Genomic DNA, 19,530 nt, shown 5'->3' on the forward strand with positions numbered 1-19,530 from the left:
ACTGCTGTAGGAAAGAGAAAAAATGACACTATTCATAGAGGCATTTGTCTGATTTTAAGGAAATAGAGTGGTTAAAACCAAATGCATGGGCTAAATTAGGAATTTGTGTCAGACTAAGTATTTTAAGTTTTTCCAAAGTAACTCTCAAGCTCTGCCCACAAGCGTGAGGCTTTTTTGACCTGATGACCCTGAGCTCCAAATTACCGTCTGGTGTCAGACAGGAGGTTTTTCGGATAGGGACCCTGTATGTTTGCGTGCTGTGCTGTATCTAAGGATTTTCCTGTGTGTGTGCGTGCCCACAGAAAAAGAGGACAACCGACTGTGGTGTCAAAGATCGACGCTCTTGATTTCTTTGCTCTCCTTCGCTCAGCTCGCCAGCCCATCATCGGAGGGAGAAAGCGCCCTTTGTGCGGCAGGCGATGGGTGGATTTGAAGGATGGGTGCAGGGTGGAGGACGACAAGTATGGAGAGATGATCCTAATAAAAAAAGAGCAAGAGTGGATGGCCCGGACGCTCTCAGCTTGAGTTGTGTGAGACGTGACACGCCCGCCCCCGAGACAAGACAATAATGGCAAATGCATGGACTCATCAGTCGAGGACAGATCACTGTTACAGCCTTATTCATCAGCAAAATTAGGGAGAGGAAGAGATGTGGGACAAGTGGCAAGCAGCACTGATGAAAGCTCATCAGCAGGCTCCCTTTGGAGCTGTGGCCACTGATTGGTGCTGGGGCCATCACTGCCTGGAATCTACTTTTAAAAAGGGGCTCTGCTCTACTGAATGACAGTAAAATTAACTTAATTGGCTTGCGAAGGCCTGGCACTGGGATCGTCTTTTTTTTGTATCTGTACGCATATTGGCCTGTTCTCCACACTATAAAACAGGCCAATAAGAAGATGCACAGTGCTAATGAGTACTCTTAGAACATATTTCTCTGTTGTTCTTGACCGTCTCCACACCAATTCAAGGGTCGTGATATGTGTCATGGCGATCTGACTTTCCCTGCACTACTCTCTGTTTTGCTTGTGATCTCAGTGATGTATAAAATAAAGGCCAGTTTTGTCCCATAGAGAGTGAGATGTACCCAATGTGGACTCAGGGATGTAAAAAGGTGACTTCCATCATTGCTTCACCCATGTTTGTTTCATTTGCCCTGTTTCGCTGGACACCGCATTCTTATACGACTGGATGCAAATTGATTGATAAACAGTATTTTCAGCACAACCTTGCAATTAACCTTTTCATTGCCACAGATAAAAACATAAACCTCATCATTGCATCAGACAGGATATAAATTGTGGCAACGACTCTGGTGCTTTGCATGATATTTTTAAAATGTGGGGTTTTTTGCCCACCAAAGTGTTGGTCTCAGACCTTAAATTGCTTGTTAGGGCTATGGCTCGGTCACAGTCATGATTAGGAAAGGCCGGGTGATGCACATTTTCAAAGCTATGTAAACACTCCTCAAGACTTGGTGCCTCTAAACAGCTGGCTTGAAAATTACAGTCAAAGCAGGAGACCGCTAAGATGACAGTGTTTTCTGGTAATCTTCTCCTCAACTTGCACCTGAACTAGCAGCTTGCAGGAATGTAATCGAGTGCAAGTGTGGACGACCATGTCAGTTTTCTGTGGAAACAAGTCGTGCGAACCGATTAAGTTCAAATGTAAGTTTGCTTCGTTGAAAAACGTGCAGAATTTCATGGAAGTAGCTCTGCAGGTGTTAAGCACGGCAGTGGATCAATCATGCTTTGGGGACAGACCCCAGAAGTGAAGTGCATTGAGGACGGCCCAACAATTTCACAGATGGAAAAGCATTGGTTGAGGGAAGAACCCATTAAAATCCACTTAACGGGAACTGAGAGCTGTCACAAGCTAATTTCCAAGCCGTGATACCCGAAAAGGTGGGTTTCGCGAAGTCATGCCCAAATTCACTGCGGGATTATGCTGAAGGTTTTCATTAGAAACTTTAGCAACAGTAACAGGAATACTTTAACCCTGCAGATGGCCTCAACCTGGTGTTTTTGGTCATTTGAAACTGTAAAACATGTAAATAGATAAGCAATATTGCATAATAAAGCAGATAAGTCATTGTTGAATTACACCAGCATTCCCTAATCCTGCTTTCCTTGCTCCTTTCATGCTTTACATACAGTATATGTCTGTTCCAATGCACCAGGCGTATGGTCGATTAGTAAAAAAAAAAAAGCCTTTATTCTCTTCCTAAGCATCACTGGATGCTCAGGAACATTATAGAAAAAAATGGTCAACACTCAAATTTGTCTGGAACCGGCAGGACACAGGCGCAGGGAGTTTCAGAATAAGTAGTTTTATTGATACCATTTATAACTCTCCAGGTCATAGAAATAAACGGGCTATGAAAGTCTAACACACTTCTCTCAATAACTATAGAGAGGAAAGTGTGGCTATAAAACTTAAAAAATAATAATTTCTCCACTCCAGGAGGAAAACTAAAAGAGCTATAAATGTTAACAAATAACTAAGACGCTCTCTTCCTAAAGAGGCAATAAGAAATCAAAAGCACTCCTATAACGGAGGCACTATGAAAGTTTAACAAAACCAAAATCACTCCTATAAATGGAGGCACTGTGAAACTTAGAAAACTCAAAGTCACTCCTGACGGAGGAAACCAAACGGCTATAAACTTAGACAAACATCTGAGGCAAAAAGGTGACAAAATTTTAAATAAGCTTTGATGTGAATCAGTAAAATTCAAATTAGAGATGTTCAAAATAATACAAGGATATTAATCACTTCTTCTCATGCCATCTTTTATTGTTTCATCTAGGCTATGCCATGTTTATGATATTCGTATTACAAGGTATAATACTGTATAAATAAAATATTGCTTAATTGTCAATGTGGATCATTCAAAAGAAGAAAGGTAAAAAAAAAAAAAAAAAAGAAAAATGAGAGCTACTGTTCTCACAGGCTGTTCATACTCAGCTTCCTGTCATCGTATTTTTTTACATGAATCCCAGTTAGCACAGCTAGCTGAGAATAATAGAGCGTTGCTTTGAATCCTCTGGCCACGCGGAATTGTGGGACGGAATTATTTCCATTTCTCTTATAAAAGATGGCCCAGTGTTTCCTCTGCTAAATATAATGAAGGCACCATAGAAGCTACCCTCCTCAGCATTTAGGGAATTCGGCCGGGTCTTATCACGGCTATCTCATTGATGCTTCTGAGCCATTCAGTCAAAGGCAAAAAAGAAAGAAAAAAAAGATGAGTATGTGATCTGAATAGCAAAAACAGTCAAATTAACCAACTGTGATGTAATGATGTTGACTTGCATCTTCAAATAAGTGATTGTGCTGCTATTTCTTTCCCCCGTTTCACCCCAAACTACAGTTTCCCCCCTTTTTTTTAGCATTGGATAGCATTATCTGCATCTTCTTCATCTCATATTCCACTGTAGGCTTCCACCTCAACTTTGATTCAACACGACACTTCCACTTGCCACTTGGCAATATATGTATTTTTTTTCTTTCCATTTCATTGAGATCTTTTTTTTTTCCACTGCCAAGGGACATGTAATGCTACACCAGAAGCCGATTTGAGCAAAATGTGACCTGACCATATGGCAGCGGAGCCCTCAGTTGCAATGCGCAGACTTAAAACAGCTTCTCACCCTGCAAAGAGCCTCGTGGAAGCGGGCGCTGTGGTCCAACATACGGACCATTAGAAGGGAGGAGGAGAGCTTTGCTCCGAGGCCATTTCTAAGGCTGTAGAGTCTGTCAAAGTTTTGCCCATTGACGAATGGAAAAAGTTCTTCTAAATAACGTAGCAGACATTCACAGCAGAATAGGGACAGGAATCTGCTTCATTTCCACTAGTAAATGAAGTTCTAGCAATTTGACACAACTTCTGTCAAAGGTATGAAGTGTCAACTCTCTAAGAGTCCAACTATTTCTGTTTTGTACCAATGCAGAGTCCAAAAGGCAATGTTTGCCGTGCCATGTGTAATACACTTTGAAATATAGCCTTTTTACTTCCAAATATGCTCATTTGAAGCAAATCTTCGGGAAATGCGTTCACAGATATTGTGCTTGTCCACCTCTGCTGCCGTGCAGATAGTAAAAATGAAGTATATGAAGAAATGATAGCTAATTATTTTATGCTCACCAAGACCTCACCGGGTTTTTATTTCACATTTTCTTTTCGATTATAGAAAAATCATCATTTGTATGTAACTTTTTCTTCTTTTTTTTTCCGATAATTTGAAGCGGTACATATGATGCGACGGTGCTGTTTTTAGTATTTACACACAAAGTGGAAAACACAGCGGCGGAATAATTAAGGCAACACGCAACACGATGACTAAGAAGGTGGCCAACAGCATCACAGACGAACTGTTTGCCGCTTGGCTTTGTTTGAGGCCATTTTCTTTTTTCCAAGTGTTTCGTAAAAAGTGCTTTTAGTTTTTGACGCCGTGTTTTTTTCCCCCTCCAGCTCACCGCTTCCACACCTCCTAACTCTGTTCCTGTGATGTAGCTTTTATGACAATCTGTGAATCACAGGACTGTGAAGGGGGGCGTTGGGTGAAGGAGAAGGGGGGGGGGCTGTAGCCCTCTGGATCGAAACATTGACTTGTGGAGTGGTGGGTCCGAGTGAGGCACGCAGCAGGACTGATAGAGCCTTGTCACCCTGCTGCAGGAGTTAGTGCTCCTGCTTGGATGGACAGCAGAGTTGGTAATTTGTCTCATGGCTCAAGCTGTTCGGGGGGACATTTAAAAGAGCATTTGGGACGGTGCTGGTTGGGTCACAGAAAGATAGCTCACTATGAAATAGCTAAATAGATTATATCTGACGTGCCTCAGAGCCCTTGAGTGTGGAAGGTAGTTTATTTAGTCATTTCTTACTTTTTCTGCTACTCACCTTTTTTAGGGGCTCTGCACAACTTTGGTTCAGACAATAACATCCCAATAACCACTGGATTTGCAGTCATAAAATTTCCTGCTGCCTTTAAATGGGAGCACTCGTGGGACACATTTTCTCACACCCAATAAAATAGCTCTACATCGAGGGTTGTTTTGTTTTTGTTTTGTTTTGTTTTGTTTTGGGGACACGTCTGATAACTGTGTGGTTATGACTTTTCATTTTTCCCAATCATTTGAGCAGGTTTTGAATACGTGTTCCTGTTTTTTTTTTTGGGGGGGGGGGTTTGCACTTTGAAATGCCTCTTGCACAGCACATATTCTGCTATTTAGATCACATACGTTCCATAACAATGAACCTCTATTCGTTTTTTTTTTGTTTGTTTGTGCACTCCAAAAGCCAAGCCCTCATAAATCCTCAGCTCCTGCTTCAAAATACTAGACGACATCTGCTGAGTCTGTATTTTGACACGAAATAAAACATTCAGAAACTTCAAGGCTTCCCAGGGTTCAACTACATAAAGACCAGCAGTTAAAGTCCAGCTAAGGGTGTGTTCTTCAAGTCAGGAGTTCATTTCTGTCTCGGCACAGTGGCGCTCTTATCTGTCATCAAGTGTCTAGCTATGCTGAAAAGAAGCCTCTCTTTGACAAATACCCCCTCTGCACCTTTTGCCATAACACAGTGAGTAGTGATAATTGCTGTTTTTGTGACACCGTGTAAATCGTTGGAGGCGGAGGATGTTTTTGAGAGAATCTTTACAGGAAAAGCCTTCTGTCGCGTCAAGGTGACTTTGGGGTAACCGCAGTATAATCACTTGGAAGGTTAAAGGAAGCGAACCTGCGGCTGCGTCTCCTGTCAGCGTAGGTGTTGCCACATAATGTCAGAAATTTATTGCACCTGGGATGCAGCTTGGCAGAAGATAGCTGCTTATTTCCAGACTGCTTTAAAAAAAAAAAAAAACACCAAACCATGTTGACAGCAAGGTTCGAGTTATTTGAATAAAGTACATTTGCCCCCTTTTCCCCCCCTGCCATTTATGAATGTAAAACAACCCCCCCCTCCCCCGATAAATCGTGCATTGTGACGGGAACATGATTACATGAAGCCGCGGCTGTAGGCCATTCAGCAGGCAGACCGAGCGCCATGTCACCTCTAAGAGGGGTGTGAATAAATGTCCCTGTCTCTACCAAGGCCCACTTCCTTAATCACGGTGTCGGATAGTAATGATTAGCTTCCTGCGTGAGGCTACCCAGCTGCCGAATCATCCTCATAACTCACACACTGTTAATAATCTGCCTGGAGAGACAATGCCCTTCTTTACTTTTAAGCTTATCCAGTCCTAATCTGAACCACATTCTAACTTCTTTGGAATTAAATTAAATTTATTGTGACAAGTACCTTCCTGGAATCTGGCCACACTTCATATTCAAGGATACAGGGATGCAAGGTGATTGTATCTAAATCCCTCTGCCAGGTTTAGCAATCCAGTCAGCTGTTGCCCCTGAGAGAAGGCGACGCCGGTGGCGGCTCTTCTGCCTCGGGTCACGGCTTGGGAGGGAGGTGGATTACAGCAACATCATTTCATTCAGCTTCTGTAAACCAAAACCTGGATTAATAACACGGAGAGGGATTAGAATTTATTATCATACTCCCCGCTCTGGCATCTGTTAAGGGCACTGGTCCTTGAAAAGAAACATATTTTTGCTATTAAGCCATGCTGCATAAGGATTCCACCTTTGTCTTTGCCGCTTTAATAGAAGCATCTGGAACCGTCAAGAGAGCTGTTTTCTATGAGTCGACTTGATGACTCGCGCCCGCTGGGGCCAGGAGAGAGCTCTTGAAGATGGTAGAGCAGCAATAAAAAATTCATGATGTTCCAAACTTTTCTTTTTCTGTTCTCTGGCAGATTTAGACACACACAGATTCTTTAAAAAAAAAAAAAAAACAACCAAAAAAAACGGTAAAGCTTTTAAATCAGCCTGAGTTTACGATTTCAGTTCGAATTAGGAAAACATGTGTCCCGTGTTTTTCGTGACGTTTGATCTTATTAACTCTGCAGCGAAGGGAAACGATTGAATGCTCGGTGCGTCATTAGGGAATTATGCAGGATGAGTCCCTCTTAAAAGCGTTGCTGTTTAGTTGGCATTAAAAATCCATTTACTTATTTTTAGTGGAGTGCTCTCTATGGCAACTATCAGTGTCTTTGGACAAGGCATTGAATTACTGTGCGCATTTGTCAATAGCATTTACCTTCATGCTCAGATGCACTTCAGGGAACACCGTTTGCAGCATGGGACTTTGAGACAAAAGAACGTTAAGAGTTCACCTTGAAGTATTGATTTTCTGCCATCTTGTACATGTACTATAAATCCGTGGCTATGTGCTCATTTCTCTTTCTCAGGTTTTTTTTTAAACTTTTTTTTTTTTCTCCTTGTGCAGAGATACTGAACGGGGGCGTTTACGTCGACCAGAACAAATTCCTGTGTCATGCCGACACCATCCATTGGCGTGATATTATCAAGAACCCCCAGGGGGAGCTGCTGGTGGTATCGTCCAACAACAGCAACATCGGATGTGAGTGTAACACAAGAGCGAAAATCAAGTGGAACCAGTAACTTTGGCTGCAATTTAGACTCTTTGAAAGTACTCCCCGAGGTTCACACAAGCACAAGCACCCTCAGCAGCCACAATGGCCTATTCCCTTTTTATTCATTCTGTTTGCCTGGCGGTGATTTGGAAGCCAGATCACATAGTGTTAGATCAACGTGTGAGCCTTCCCATTGTGGTGGTGTGGTTGCGACTCTGCAGCGAGGCCCATGGAGCTGCTGTCTGCTGTGCTCATTTTAAATCTCAGTGAACCTGACATCTGGTTTGAAGATGCCCCCCCCCCATCCCCTTCACGGTCCCTGTTGTCCCTGAGCTCCTTCTGCTTTGGACATAACAGCCATCGCTGTCTAGTGGACAATTCGCTGCTAAAGACATTTCTGCACATTTCTGGACGAGGCTTTTGCTCGTTTAAAGGTGGAAACAGGGAAGGTGGAGAAGTTTCATCGGCCCCTTTACGTGAACACAAGTCAACATAAGCAGCTGAGAGAGTTGAAACCACAGTGGTGAGCACAGACAGTGACAGTGAGAGAAAGATCATAAACCGAAGAAAATCCATATAGAATTGAACTGCAGGGAGCCGCACATCAGCAAAGCTGAATATTTAGACATAAAAGGTTTCCGGAGACACGTTTAAGGGAAAAATGTGTGAGACATTGTTATTTTGTTGATTAGATGGTGCTGGTGTAGGATAAGGGGGCTAAATAGCAGCAAGGATCTGAGGAGGTGGACCCCAAAAAAAAAAAGATATGACAAGACAGTGTGGGAGTTGAGGTTGCCAAATTAAGGCCCCTCACCAAGACGTAGTTGGTATTTAACATTAACGACCCCACAGTGGGAGTGGTTGAAGAGGCTGGGTGACAGTCTGTGGCGCTCTTCCACTTACTGTGTAATTAACCCATAGTCAATTAAGCCTTGATGATGGGCCACTGGCAGATGAGGACTGTTAGCGCTCTGTCAGGTCCCACTTTGAGTGCAAGTAGTTGACGGAAGGGAGTGAAAGCCTGTCGGTTATGCTTCCTCACGGTCCACAAGTTGCCTAACTCCAGGTCTGTTGTCGTATGAGGATGGCGTGACCATTCGACAGCCGTCAGTAGTTGGGGAAGTTTTGTTGCTCAGAATATTTTCGTGGTCGTGTCAAGTTTGCAGAGGAGCTCTCTGATGCACAATGACGGTCCATTGGTGTGTTTCACAGGCAGACGCTGTCATCGCACGTGTATTGGACGCTGCTGGAGCCATCAGGAAGACCAGTGTCAAACATGTGAGTATGCACACGCAGAGATGCAGTTTGCCTGGACTTCCTCGGGGATGCTAACTTGATGTGGTGGGACAAAAACCTCAAAGAATATTTCAGCGTTCTAGAAAATAGCTAATCATGACATGGTTAGCCTAGACTAAAACTGCAAATTTCCATGTATATATTCAAATTGAACAACACTGATTTGGCATATTTATGGTAAGCTAGGCTAATATAAATGCAGAGGCTAAAGCTAATATCACCATGAAAATTAAGTTTTTGTTTTGTTTTCTTTCTTTCTTTCTTTCTTTTTGCTTCTTTTAGAAACTTTTAGCCCAAGCTTGTTTTGGGTGTCCAAGCAGGGAACATAATTTGTGCTATTAACATTGTAATTAGCACAATTGTGTAATAGCGTATCTATTACCTTATTGAAGGTACAAACAAAACAATGGAAGGAAGTTTCATTATACTGTAAACAAAAGTTCAAACCTTATGAACTGAAGGTTTTCCAAAAACGTCATAAAATAAATGTTTTATGCCACTGGGCAGATGATCAATCCAGTGTTCCTCAATTGCAGTATTCTTGGAAGTTACCCTCAGATTCAAAATATCATCTGATTGGGGGAATGGCACACCTGAAAAGTGAAATGGCTGTTTTCTGTCAGTGGCTTTAAAGAGAGGTCTAATTTTGTTATATCAAACAATGTGATATAATTGGGATTTCCAGCTGCTACAGATGCTTTTTTATTGTACTTTCCATATTTATTTTGCTAGCTGTTTTAAAAAATGGTGGAACTTTTTTTTAACATAACTTGATTTGATGGCGCCATGCAGAAAGGTCGATAATATTTATTTGATATGATAAATAAAGTTTAGCCAATTGAAGCCACCCAAACTGACCATCTTTCTGTTATATCGAAAGATTAAAATGTGTCGATTTTCGGCCAGCTGCTATCAAGATGTAGACTCATATTAGCATTTTCAGTTGCATGGATTATAATGAAATATGAGACAAACATTGGAAAGAAATGAGAAAAGTTCTCATCACACCCTCAGTAAAAGCATGTGACACTGTAAGATTTCGTGCTGTAAAAATTCACAAAAATAACAATCGAGAGCGTACGTATTGTATGAGTATAAGTGGGTAAACTTGCCCTGCAGTCTGCCCTGGACAGGATGTTCTTGTAAGAGATTAAATAGATGGTTAAATGGTGTTAAAAATTCATGTCCGTACACTTACAAGACTGCTGTGAATATTTTCATCTCACAACCAGAAAGAAACTTGAAATCTTGAGGTTCCTGCATAATTAAAAGAACTAAAAGTTGTCATTTTGCAGCTGGTGAAGTTATCAGAAACGTTATATTAACACCATAATGAAATCTAGGCTAATGAAATTCTGTTAAATCTGATAGAGTGACCTCAATTTGGAATGGGGATTGGTGGAAAATGGAAGACACATCTTTAAAGTCTCTAATCTCCAATAATCTGTTTTCATATTTCTGTTATTTCTGGGTCGTGTGAGCGCTTCTGAGCACCTCTGTTTTCAGCTTATTGAACTTTACAATCCCAAACCGCGGGCCAGCTCAGCAAATTGAAATCACGAATGTTAAAAGGGAATGGTTTCACAGTGTTTCAAAAGTATATTGACACAATACAACGCAGTGTTATGTTATTATTATGCATGTGCTGCTGCTGACACGAGCGCCGCCACAGAAATTAAGCAGAAAAATAAAATCAGAGGAAACCAGAAAGAGCAACTAGGATATGTTGGTTCTTTGTATAATTTAAAGGGTGTTCTACTTCTTTTTTAGACAGATGCTGTCTTGTTTTTCTCAGGCTAACATGGACTAATAGACTACAGAGCCTTGTTGTTGTTTTTTTTCCACTTCTGCATCATTATGTTTGCAACTCCACAGAGACTGAGCATAGCAGTTTCTCAGCAGTTTCTGATGCCTCCGTTTGGCGCTCCTGCTGACTTGCTGGCTGGTGTGTCTTCTACAGCTGCGTGTAGGAGATTGTTCCTCAATAGAAGTGTTTCAGAGATTTGCAATAGTACAAAAGTCATACTTTACTACTGATAAAAAAATATATATATTAATCCTCTGTACCGTTTTTTGCAAAAGAGTTGAGAAACCAGTATATTTTCAGTTGAATTCCACTCGAGTTGGCATAACAACAGGTAAAGCCACTCTCTCTGGGAACCGGCACAGTTTGGAGGGCCCGCATGGATGAAATAACCCATTGGGTAAACACAGATATGGTGAACCAGTGAAATCCAGTGCAACTGACCATTTTTTAGTGTTTTTCCACAAATGAGCTATCTTTGGCTTCTTCCAGCAGCAACTTCCCACCTCACATTCATACCTTCCAAGCACCATTTTAAGCCACTCGTCACTGAAGTGAAGCCGGAGGATGAGAGGCTCGCTCAAGTGCAGCTCCAAAGCAGGTGCTGACAGAAGACTCAGTGCTCCGTGTTTTTTTTCAAAATTCAGTCTGGGCATTCAAGCCTGCGACGATGCGCTCACAAACCCACTTGTCCGACCTTTAGGTTTGCTGAAGTTCCCTAATTCGTTTCTGCCTGAATCTCATATGAGATGATGCTCGCCATCAGACACGCCTTGAGATGAAGGTTGAGGGTGGTGGTATTGTCTCTCCTCTGAGTGTGTATGAGCATGTGTGTGTGTGTGTGTGTGTGTGTCAGACCTTTCAAATCCAGCCTTTTTTTTTACACTTTTCTGGGCAGTGACGAAAACCGTGTGTGCAGAGCAGTGTGACGGTCGATGCTTCGGACCCTACGTCAGCGACTGCTGTCATCGGGAATGTGCCGGCGGCTGCTCCGGCCCCAAGGACACGGATTGCTTTGTACGCCACACTCCACCATCACACACAGACACACACTTTTTACCTTAACTTTCTCATCCTACTCTTACTTTTTTGTTTTTTCCTCTGTTCTCTACACATTTGCACAACTTTTGTCCAACATCTGTTTGTTTTCCTCCCTGCACAAAAATGATCCACTTTATTTAACTGCTGGTAAATTGGTTTTCATTTTACGGGGGGGGGGGGAAGGGTCTGTAAAGATCTGCTGCTGCGGTGACACTCTTCAGACAACTAATTGGTGATTTGGCGTTTCAATTAATGTCCCTTTTATCACCCCAAGTTCTTCCCGTTTCACAAAATTCCTGCGTGGCGCAGGCGCACGCGCCAGCTGAGGTGATATTGTGGCTGTAATTCACAGAAAGGCTCATCCAATTCAATTACTGTCGTTTCAGCCCGTGGCCTCAGACGACAAGACACTTAAGAGGTTTATGGGGAAAACATTTCACCATTTACATTGCGGCTGTGGATCAATGCCCCCAATTTTTCTCCCATTTGGCGTCCAGAGAGACAAGGGACAGCTGCATGACTAGCATGTCGCAGCCGCACGTAAAAATGAAATGCTGCTGTAATACTCTTTCACTCACTGAGAGTTATGCAGGGATCCCCACCCCCCGCCTCGTGTCGCCACGCCATGCCTTTATATTCCTGGCAGACCTCAAGACGAGTCCGACCAGCGTCTTCTCCTTTCTACTCACTGTGCGTATGTCTTCTCTGCAGGCTTGCACCAATTTCAACGACAGCGGAGCGTGCGTGACCCAGTGCCCCCAGCCGTTTGTGTACAACCCCACATCCTTCCAGTTAGAGCACAACCCCAGAGCCAAGTATACCTATGGAGCCTTCTGCGTCAAGAAATGTCCCCGTAAGTCAGAGCAAACACAGCTTTGGGTTTTTTTGTTTTTTCTTTGCTGCATTTGAAGCTCATTATGATGCTCATAATTATGTTTAATTGTTTTGCACCGGTTTCCGTTGAGGGAGCATTTATTTTCTCTGATCCATCCTGAATTTGGACTCCAGACAATTATTTTAAGTCAAGACAAACGACTAACAAATCTCGATCCGCAAGTTGCTACGCCATCTGCTCCAGCCTCTGGCAGGAGAAAAAGTCAATCTTAGCTCTTCCTTTCACGGTCGTGGAGTCGGGGTGCGGCAGTAACTCACCGAGCATGCATTAAAAATCAAGCTGTGGTGCGTCAACAGCTTGCATATTCAAGATCCACTGATCATCAAATGAGCGTGCGCCACTGTCGCGCCTATCCACTGCTGCTGCAAATCTCTCATGGAAATGTAATTAACATGTTTGCATTTCCCACTATGAGGGTCCTTATAGAATGCTGTTGTTTGAATAAATGCAACGCCTTGTGTTGTTTTACACTGCAAAATATGCGCTAGTTGTGCAGTTGGTGAGGCCAGTGAGTGTTTTCTTTTTTTTTTTTGGGCAGATAACTTTGTGGTGGACCACAGCTCCTGTGTCAGAGCATGTCCCAGCAACAAGATGGAAGTGGAGGAGAACCGGATCAAAATGTGCATCCCATGTACCGACATCTGCCCTAAAGGTGAACCATCTACTGTTGTCATGTCTGCTTCTTGCATAGCACTATTCACTATGCAGTAGAGCAAAGACACTGCTGCTGAACGTTATTTGTTGTATCAACCAGCCCATCGTATCACTGTTATCTATTGTTTTCCTTTTCCTTTAAGGGTGTCATTGGCTGCAGTTACATCAAATAACTTGATTCACCCATTTCCCCTGCTTTCTCCCACTTCTTGGCCCGCTGCACTGCATTTACTGTATGCACAAGAGCTTAGGCAGTTAAACCGTTTTAATCTAATAGCTTTATGCTAACAGTGGTGATACTGGCTCAACAGTAGCTCACAGGAATTACTTTGGGAGCTTTATAGGAAATGCAATTTATCTTTTTTATGGCCAGATTAGCTTTTTTAATTGAGCTTCATACATACTGTTAGCTGATTTGCTGATTCCAATCAACCCTGGCCAAAATATCAACGTCTTTACAGTCGAAATTAGGGTGTACAAACCACTGTAACAACAATCATTTAGCAGCAGACATCTTCTCCCTGCTTATAGCTCAAAAGGCAATAAACTCCATCGGGTGTTTTGTACTTTCAAACTTGCTGTACAACATTATTTAAACATGTTAGTTACAGAAAATTACTCAACTTACTTAGAGATTTTTCACGGAGGAGTTAACGTATATTAGTTTCGGGGTGATCAGTGTGACAGAAACGAAGGTGTTTCGCATGTTTGATACCTACTTGAGTCGACATGTTAATTAACAAAAAGATATTCTCATTATGAGCAACCGCATTTACCTGCTCAGTAATTACAATCCATTTTGCTACGAGAGCATCAGCCAAATGCCTAAACTGTCTAATGTGGAATTAAACTTCATTAATTCAATACAAAAGATCAGGCCTTCATCATATTGTTCTCACAAAGGTAAATGGTTCTGCCCTTTCTCTTTGGAGAAGGCAATAATGTTTTCCTGCGGGCTTCACATACGGGCTGCGGCATCCATTGATTGGCTAATCTCTCGATTACATCGTCACGACGCAGGGTGGGGTTAATGAGGGATAGCCTAAGGAACTGTGGGAAATGATAACAAATTAACATTTCAGATATAGAATTGGCTGGTATAAATCACTATCAAAAACTGGTTGTGCCACTTAATGCCAGCCTTATTCATCATCCCCTCCGCCTCTGTCAGAAATACTTGGCTCACACTAGACTGCAAGTGTAATTAATGCAGATGTAATGAATTCATTATAAAGAGGAATTGGATGTAGATTGGACCACGCTTTCATCAAAAAAAAATTCCATTGCATGGAGAAGGGCCATGGCCTCGCCTGCGCACCAAAAAGCTGACTTTATTTTCATAAAAGGGAATAGAATAATTGACATGACAAATGGCTTCTACTTGTTTGACATCACGAGGCCTCTGGTAATGAAGGACACCTTGGATATGCACTAAAGTGGGTCGTAACTAAAGGAACTCAAATGTAAAGGATCTGGACTGACATACAACTGTGTGCGTTTATTTTTCCTTTTTGTTTCTTTTGTTTTCGGTCAGTGTGTGACGGCATCGGGACGGGCAGCCTGCAGACGGCTCAAACTGTGGACGCCAGCAATATTGATAAATTTGTCAACTGCACCAAAATCAACGGCAATCTCATCTTCCTCATCACTGGCATTAAAGGGTGAGTGATTGAAGTTTTTTTTTTTCTCCCCACTGTCACCGAGTGCTTGCTGAGGAGAAATGCATTGGCTTTCGCTCGATGTAAAAGCTGCTTTGCGACATTTAGTTATTTGTTCTACAAATATGAAAATGGGTTGAAACTGCAAATGTCTCCCGCTGCCGTGAAATGGAAATGCAGCAGCCCTGTTTGCCCATCATTTTAGCTCTGATTTTGCCTCCTCTAACTCCTCGGAGAATGCTTTTTCTTCCAAAAAGGCACAATTTTATCAGTTCTTTTTGATGTTCATTTGAAGGTATCCATTAATGGAAAAACATTTCAGTGCCTTTATACTTGTATTGTGGCTCTATACTTGCTTCAGGTGTTTTTTTTCCCCTTTTTTTGATGACCGGTTTGATGTGTGGCTTGGTTGTTACCCTACAAACTATCTTCAACAGTTGTGTTGCTCACTAAACAGAAAAAGCGAATGAATTCAAAGAGCTTGCTGTAATTGTGGCTGATCGCAAGAATGATCGGCTGTTTTTGCCTCTCGAGAAGAAAAACAGCCAGTACTACTTCCTATTAAATCTTAACAGTCCAGCTGAAACAAAGAGAAATCAAAAATTCTCCTTATTTATCTCACATGAATGGCCTAATCAACTAGTTGTGCTTTTTCTTTCTTCTTAGTGATTTGGAAGCACTCAGCCTTCTCGTTAACACAGTGCCACATAATTTAGCTTAAGACGCAGGCTTACTGTGGTTTATTTGCGTCAAACCAAGTAACCAAGTTTTTTTTTTAAAGCAAAACTTCAGATTTTAAGAGTGCTTAATTTTTATTGTAAGCACTTGAAATGGCTCAACTTCTGCAGCCAGTTAAGTAGAAAAAAATGTGTTTGTCTGCTTGTTTGAGGTGTAACTGGCATCATGTCGTTGAACCCTCTGCTTCTGCCACTCTGGTTGGAGAATTTGTGCCGCTTACTGCTTACCTCGATAAACCAACATTTAATAAAGGCACGTACTGGACTGACACAGTAATAGATGGTAACGTGCATACATTCACATTTTATTCTGCAGATTTTTGCAAAAATCCATGAAAATGTAATACATGTGTATTTGGGTGAAATCCAAGTTTTAAATCATTTTCATCTAAAGCCGAACTCTTAGGTCCAGGCTTGGGAAGGTCAGTGTGTAAAGAACCCCTGTCAAAAGTTCTCATGATCGGGTGATGTGTTGTAAATATGAATGTCAAAGCCTTGATGGAGCAATGTGTGAACTTTGCTCCTGTTTCTTTTTCCTCAGGGACATGTATCATGGAATTGGACCTTTGGACCCTGAGCGTCTCAATGTTTTTCGCACTGTGAAAGAAATCACAGGTAAAAGTACCTTTACTGGAGGAGCACTAAGAAAAAAAAAGTGTATTGCTATGTTTCGGATGCACGTCTGTGTGAATCACTTCGCCTCAAAAGCCCTAAACGAAAGCTTTAAGATGAAATCTGATTCTTGTCTGAAATCTAAAAGGTGCTCCGGTGGATACAGTGTTACTGTGTGTGCATGACTTGAAAAGTTCTTCATGCTTTCAGTGTGTGCTGCTGTGTGTGTATTTATTCATTAGCTATTAGAGGCCTTAAGGGATGAGCAATACCTCGTATACAAACCCTTTTGTCATATTAAACTGCGACTTGCGGTTGAGCCAAACAGCTAATGGAGTGAAACCGCATTTTCATAATGAAAACCTAAGCAATAAGGAAGAGCAATGGCCATTCTATCCCAGCCATTTCCTGTTCCATCCCCTTTAATGTCGTTTCCACAGATGCTGATTTGATATAATCCGTCACTGATGGCAGTTGCAGCTGGACAAATTGTTCAGAATATGAAATCCATTCGTTTAATTAGCGCATGTTGTCTTCTCCCTGCGCAATTCCTACAAAGACTGAGCTCTCGCTTGAACTTCACAGAGGCGATGCCACCCCATGACCAAAAACTGAACTCTGAAGGGTTTTCTTTCCTTACTTAGGATTCTTGTGGTCTAGCTTCAAATACCCCCGTTTTCATTTTCCTTTTTCATCTTTCCCTCTCATCATTCTTACAGAGAAAAAAACAAGTTGTGGTAATTATCTTTACACTGTTCAAATAAAAAGTTAGCCTTAGTTTAGTATTAGTTTTTAATCTGTCACCACATGCTCAACCACTTCAATCTGGTGTCTCTTTAGGTTACCTGAACATCCAGTCTTGGCCTGAAAACATGACCGATCTGGGTGTTTTTTCCAACCTGGCAACCATCGGAGGCAGATCTCTCTATAGGTATGAGCAAAGGCACCCGCGTGACACAGCATGCATACATGATAAGAGAAATAAGTGGGGACAGAGGTGATAACTGTAACAGTGGTTTCAGCGCAATGACATTACTTACTGCTCATTCATCAAGGGGAGCGGGGGCCATGGTCCACATCATCTTTTGAATTTAAATTGTATTCGAATTGTATGATAATTATTTAGTTTTGTTTCTAGTCACGTGACACGGTCATAAATAATCAGCTGTGTTTGTTCAGTCAGTACCATCTGATTTCTCGCTGAGCCCACAGCCGATCTAATTTTGCACAGAAGCTCTTTGAAGCTCAGCTGACGCTCAGCTTTGATCCATTTCAATAACATGTTCTGCAGTTTCTTCCGAGGGACAACCATGGCAAAGAATGTCCGTTCTTGTTTTCTTGGTAGCGGTATTGAACATGGAACTGCAGCTACATTTGCAGCTTTCTCATCTTCTTGTACAGCTTTGCCTTGCCCTTTTAGGTTCTGTTTTTACTGCCTGGCTTTAACCACAAAAACCTCCCACCTGCTTTCTGTCAGTCTCATCTCTACTGTTCTTTTTTGTGTTCTTTTGACAGTCTCGTCATCTAAATCCTCACTAATTATATTTTCTTTCCTTCTTTCCTTTTTGGTTTATATTCCAAATAGACTATTGTGCTTTCATGTGTTGCCTTAAAATTCCCACATTTCAAATTTACATCCACCTTGTATTTTTCTCCTCCTAATGCATCTTCTCTTGCAGCGGAAGTGGTATTTCCCTGCTGATCCTGAAGCAGCGTTGGATCTCCTCCTTCCAGTTCCAGTCGCTGGACGAGATCAGCGCTGGAAACGTCTACATTTTCAACAACAGCCGCCTCTGCTTCTACAACACCGTCAACTGGACGTCGCTGTTCAGGACCCCCAGCCAAAAAGTCCTCATCCGCAACAACCAAGACCCGAAGGAATGCAGTGAGTATTAGTGTTGTTGGCTCTGAATTCGGGGCGTATTGGGAAGCTCTGAGGGAAGAATTTGAGTTACGCCGATATTACAACATCCGTTCACAAATTTGTAGAGTTTAAATTGGAATGCGCACATTTAGGGTGTTTAGAATGCTGTCATCCTGGTTCATTTTTGGAGGCCAAAGACTTATTTGATACATGTGAAGCAACATTTTAGTGTAAAAGTACTTAAGTTTTAGCTTCAAAAAGGAGCTATATAACTGAGAAGTCTCCCAAAGTAAACCCAGACGTCACTGCTATACCACAAACCAGTGACTGAAATGTATGTAAATGTAATATAATAGTGCTTACTTGATAACAACAAAAAAAAAACCTAATTGGGTTTAACTGTGACTCATATAGTTGATCTTCATATTAAAAAAGTTGCCTTGCAGGTTATAAATTTGTAAGTTGAGTTTAAAAAAGAAATTGTGGCAATATTTTAAATGATCTACTGCATACAACTAGCTAACTGTTTGCTAGTATGCAGTATGAAGCTGTAAAATCAGCTTATTTAGAGATATGCTAGAGCTGGCTTAAACCGGTCCAATTGCTGTAATAGAAAACAATTTCTAAATGTGGCTTTTTTTTTATTATTCTATTCCCAAAACTCCCAATGACAGATGGATAATGTTAACTGACAACTAAATATAATAATTTCTTGTGCTTTTAATTTGAGTTGGACCTCATTTTTTAGATATTTTAGTTGCTTTGGAATCAAAATGTTTATTTATTTATTCATTTTTTGGTTGTTACTTTGTTTGTCTGCCATTTCCACGATAGTTTTGATTTGCCAGATTTTTTTCAATGTGAGATCATAGTCTGTACATGAAAGACGGACAAAGTTAACGCGCGAGGTTAAAAAGTAGATGCCTTAAGATGCAGTACCATTTATAACCACAGGGGGAGTTTGCTTCAAAACCTCTCTGGCTCCAAAATTCCTTTTCAACAAGCTTCAAGTTTTCTCCTTCTCTCCAGAAAAGTTGATCCATTTTTCAAAAAATACACCTTTTGTCAAATCAGGTTTTAAGAAAGGAGACTTTCAAACATGCGTACATTCACGAACACTTTGACACACCAGCTAATTCTTTTGTCTTAGCACACGTGCGGCAGTATCCAAACAGATAACTCGCCCGTGTTTTCTCATTTCTCATATATAATGCTCTTAATTCCAAACTTTGATTCCTGACATATCTCTGCAAATCCAGCTCTGCCCCAGCCACACACTGACATGCCCGTTTCCAAGGCAACAGTATCACAGATGTCCCTCACTGCTTGGCTGTGAAAGCTCTTATTCAGCTCCCCTGTGACACTTACTCCACTGAGGTGGCTTAAAGTCGCTGTCAAATCTAAAACTGGAGACCAGATGGAGCTGATTTCATTTGCAGTATTTTGTTACACGTGTCGCTGTATGTGTTTTCCAGTAAAGCTCGC

General features: G+C 41.7%; 1 protein-coding gene across 1 annotated transcript in view; it reads left to right on the top strand.

Moving 5' to 3' along the window:
- The window catches only part of LOC140292710 (receptor tyrosine-protein kinase erbB-4-like), a 287,439-nt gene that overhangs the window by 193,468 nt on the left and 74,441 nt on the right, over positions 1 to 19,530 (top strand). The window contains exons 4-12 of the mRNA XM_072379491.1: positions 7,337 to 7,471; positions 8,697 to 8,762; positions 11,483 to 11,601; positions 12,337 to 12,478; positions 13,059 to 13,172; positions 14,709 to 14,835; positions 16,111 to 16,184; positions 17,022 to 17,112; positions 17,861 to 18,066. Coding sequence (XP_072235592.1) covers positions 7,337 to 7,471; positions 8,697 to 8,762; positions 11,483 to 11,601; positions 12,337 to 12,478; positions 13,059 to 13,172; positions 14,709 to 14,835; positions 16,111 to 16,184; positions 17,022 to 17,112; positions 17,861 to 18,066 — 1,074 coding nt within the window. The remainder of the gene's footprint in view (positions 1 to 7,336; positions 7,472 to 8,696; positions 8,763 to 11,482; positions 11,602 to 12,336; positions 12,479 to 13,058; positions 13,173 to 14,708; positions 14,836 to 16,110; positions 16,185 to 17,021; positions 17,113 to 17,860; positions 18,067 to 19,530) is intronic.

Source organism: Leuresthes tenuis, unplaced genomic scaffold, assembly GCF_036924035.1.
Source record: "Leuresthes tenuis unplaced genomic scaffold, fLeuTen1.0.hap1 SCAF_1, whole genome shotgun sequence".
In the NCBI taxonomy this organism is placed as follows: domain Eukaryota; kingdom Metazoa; phylum Chordata; class Actinopteri; order Atheriniformes; family Atherinopsidae; genus Leuresthes; species Leuresthes tenuis.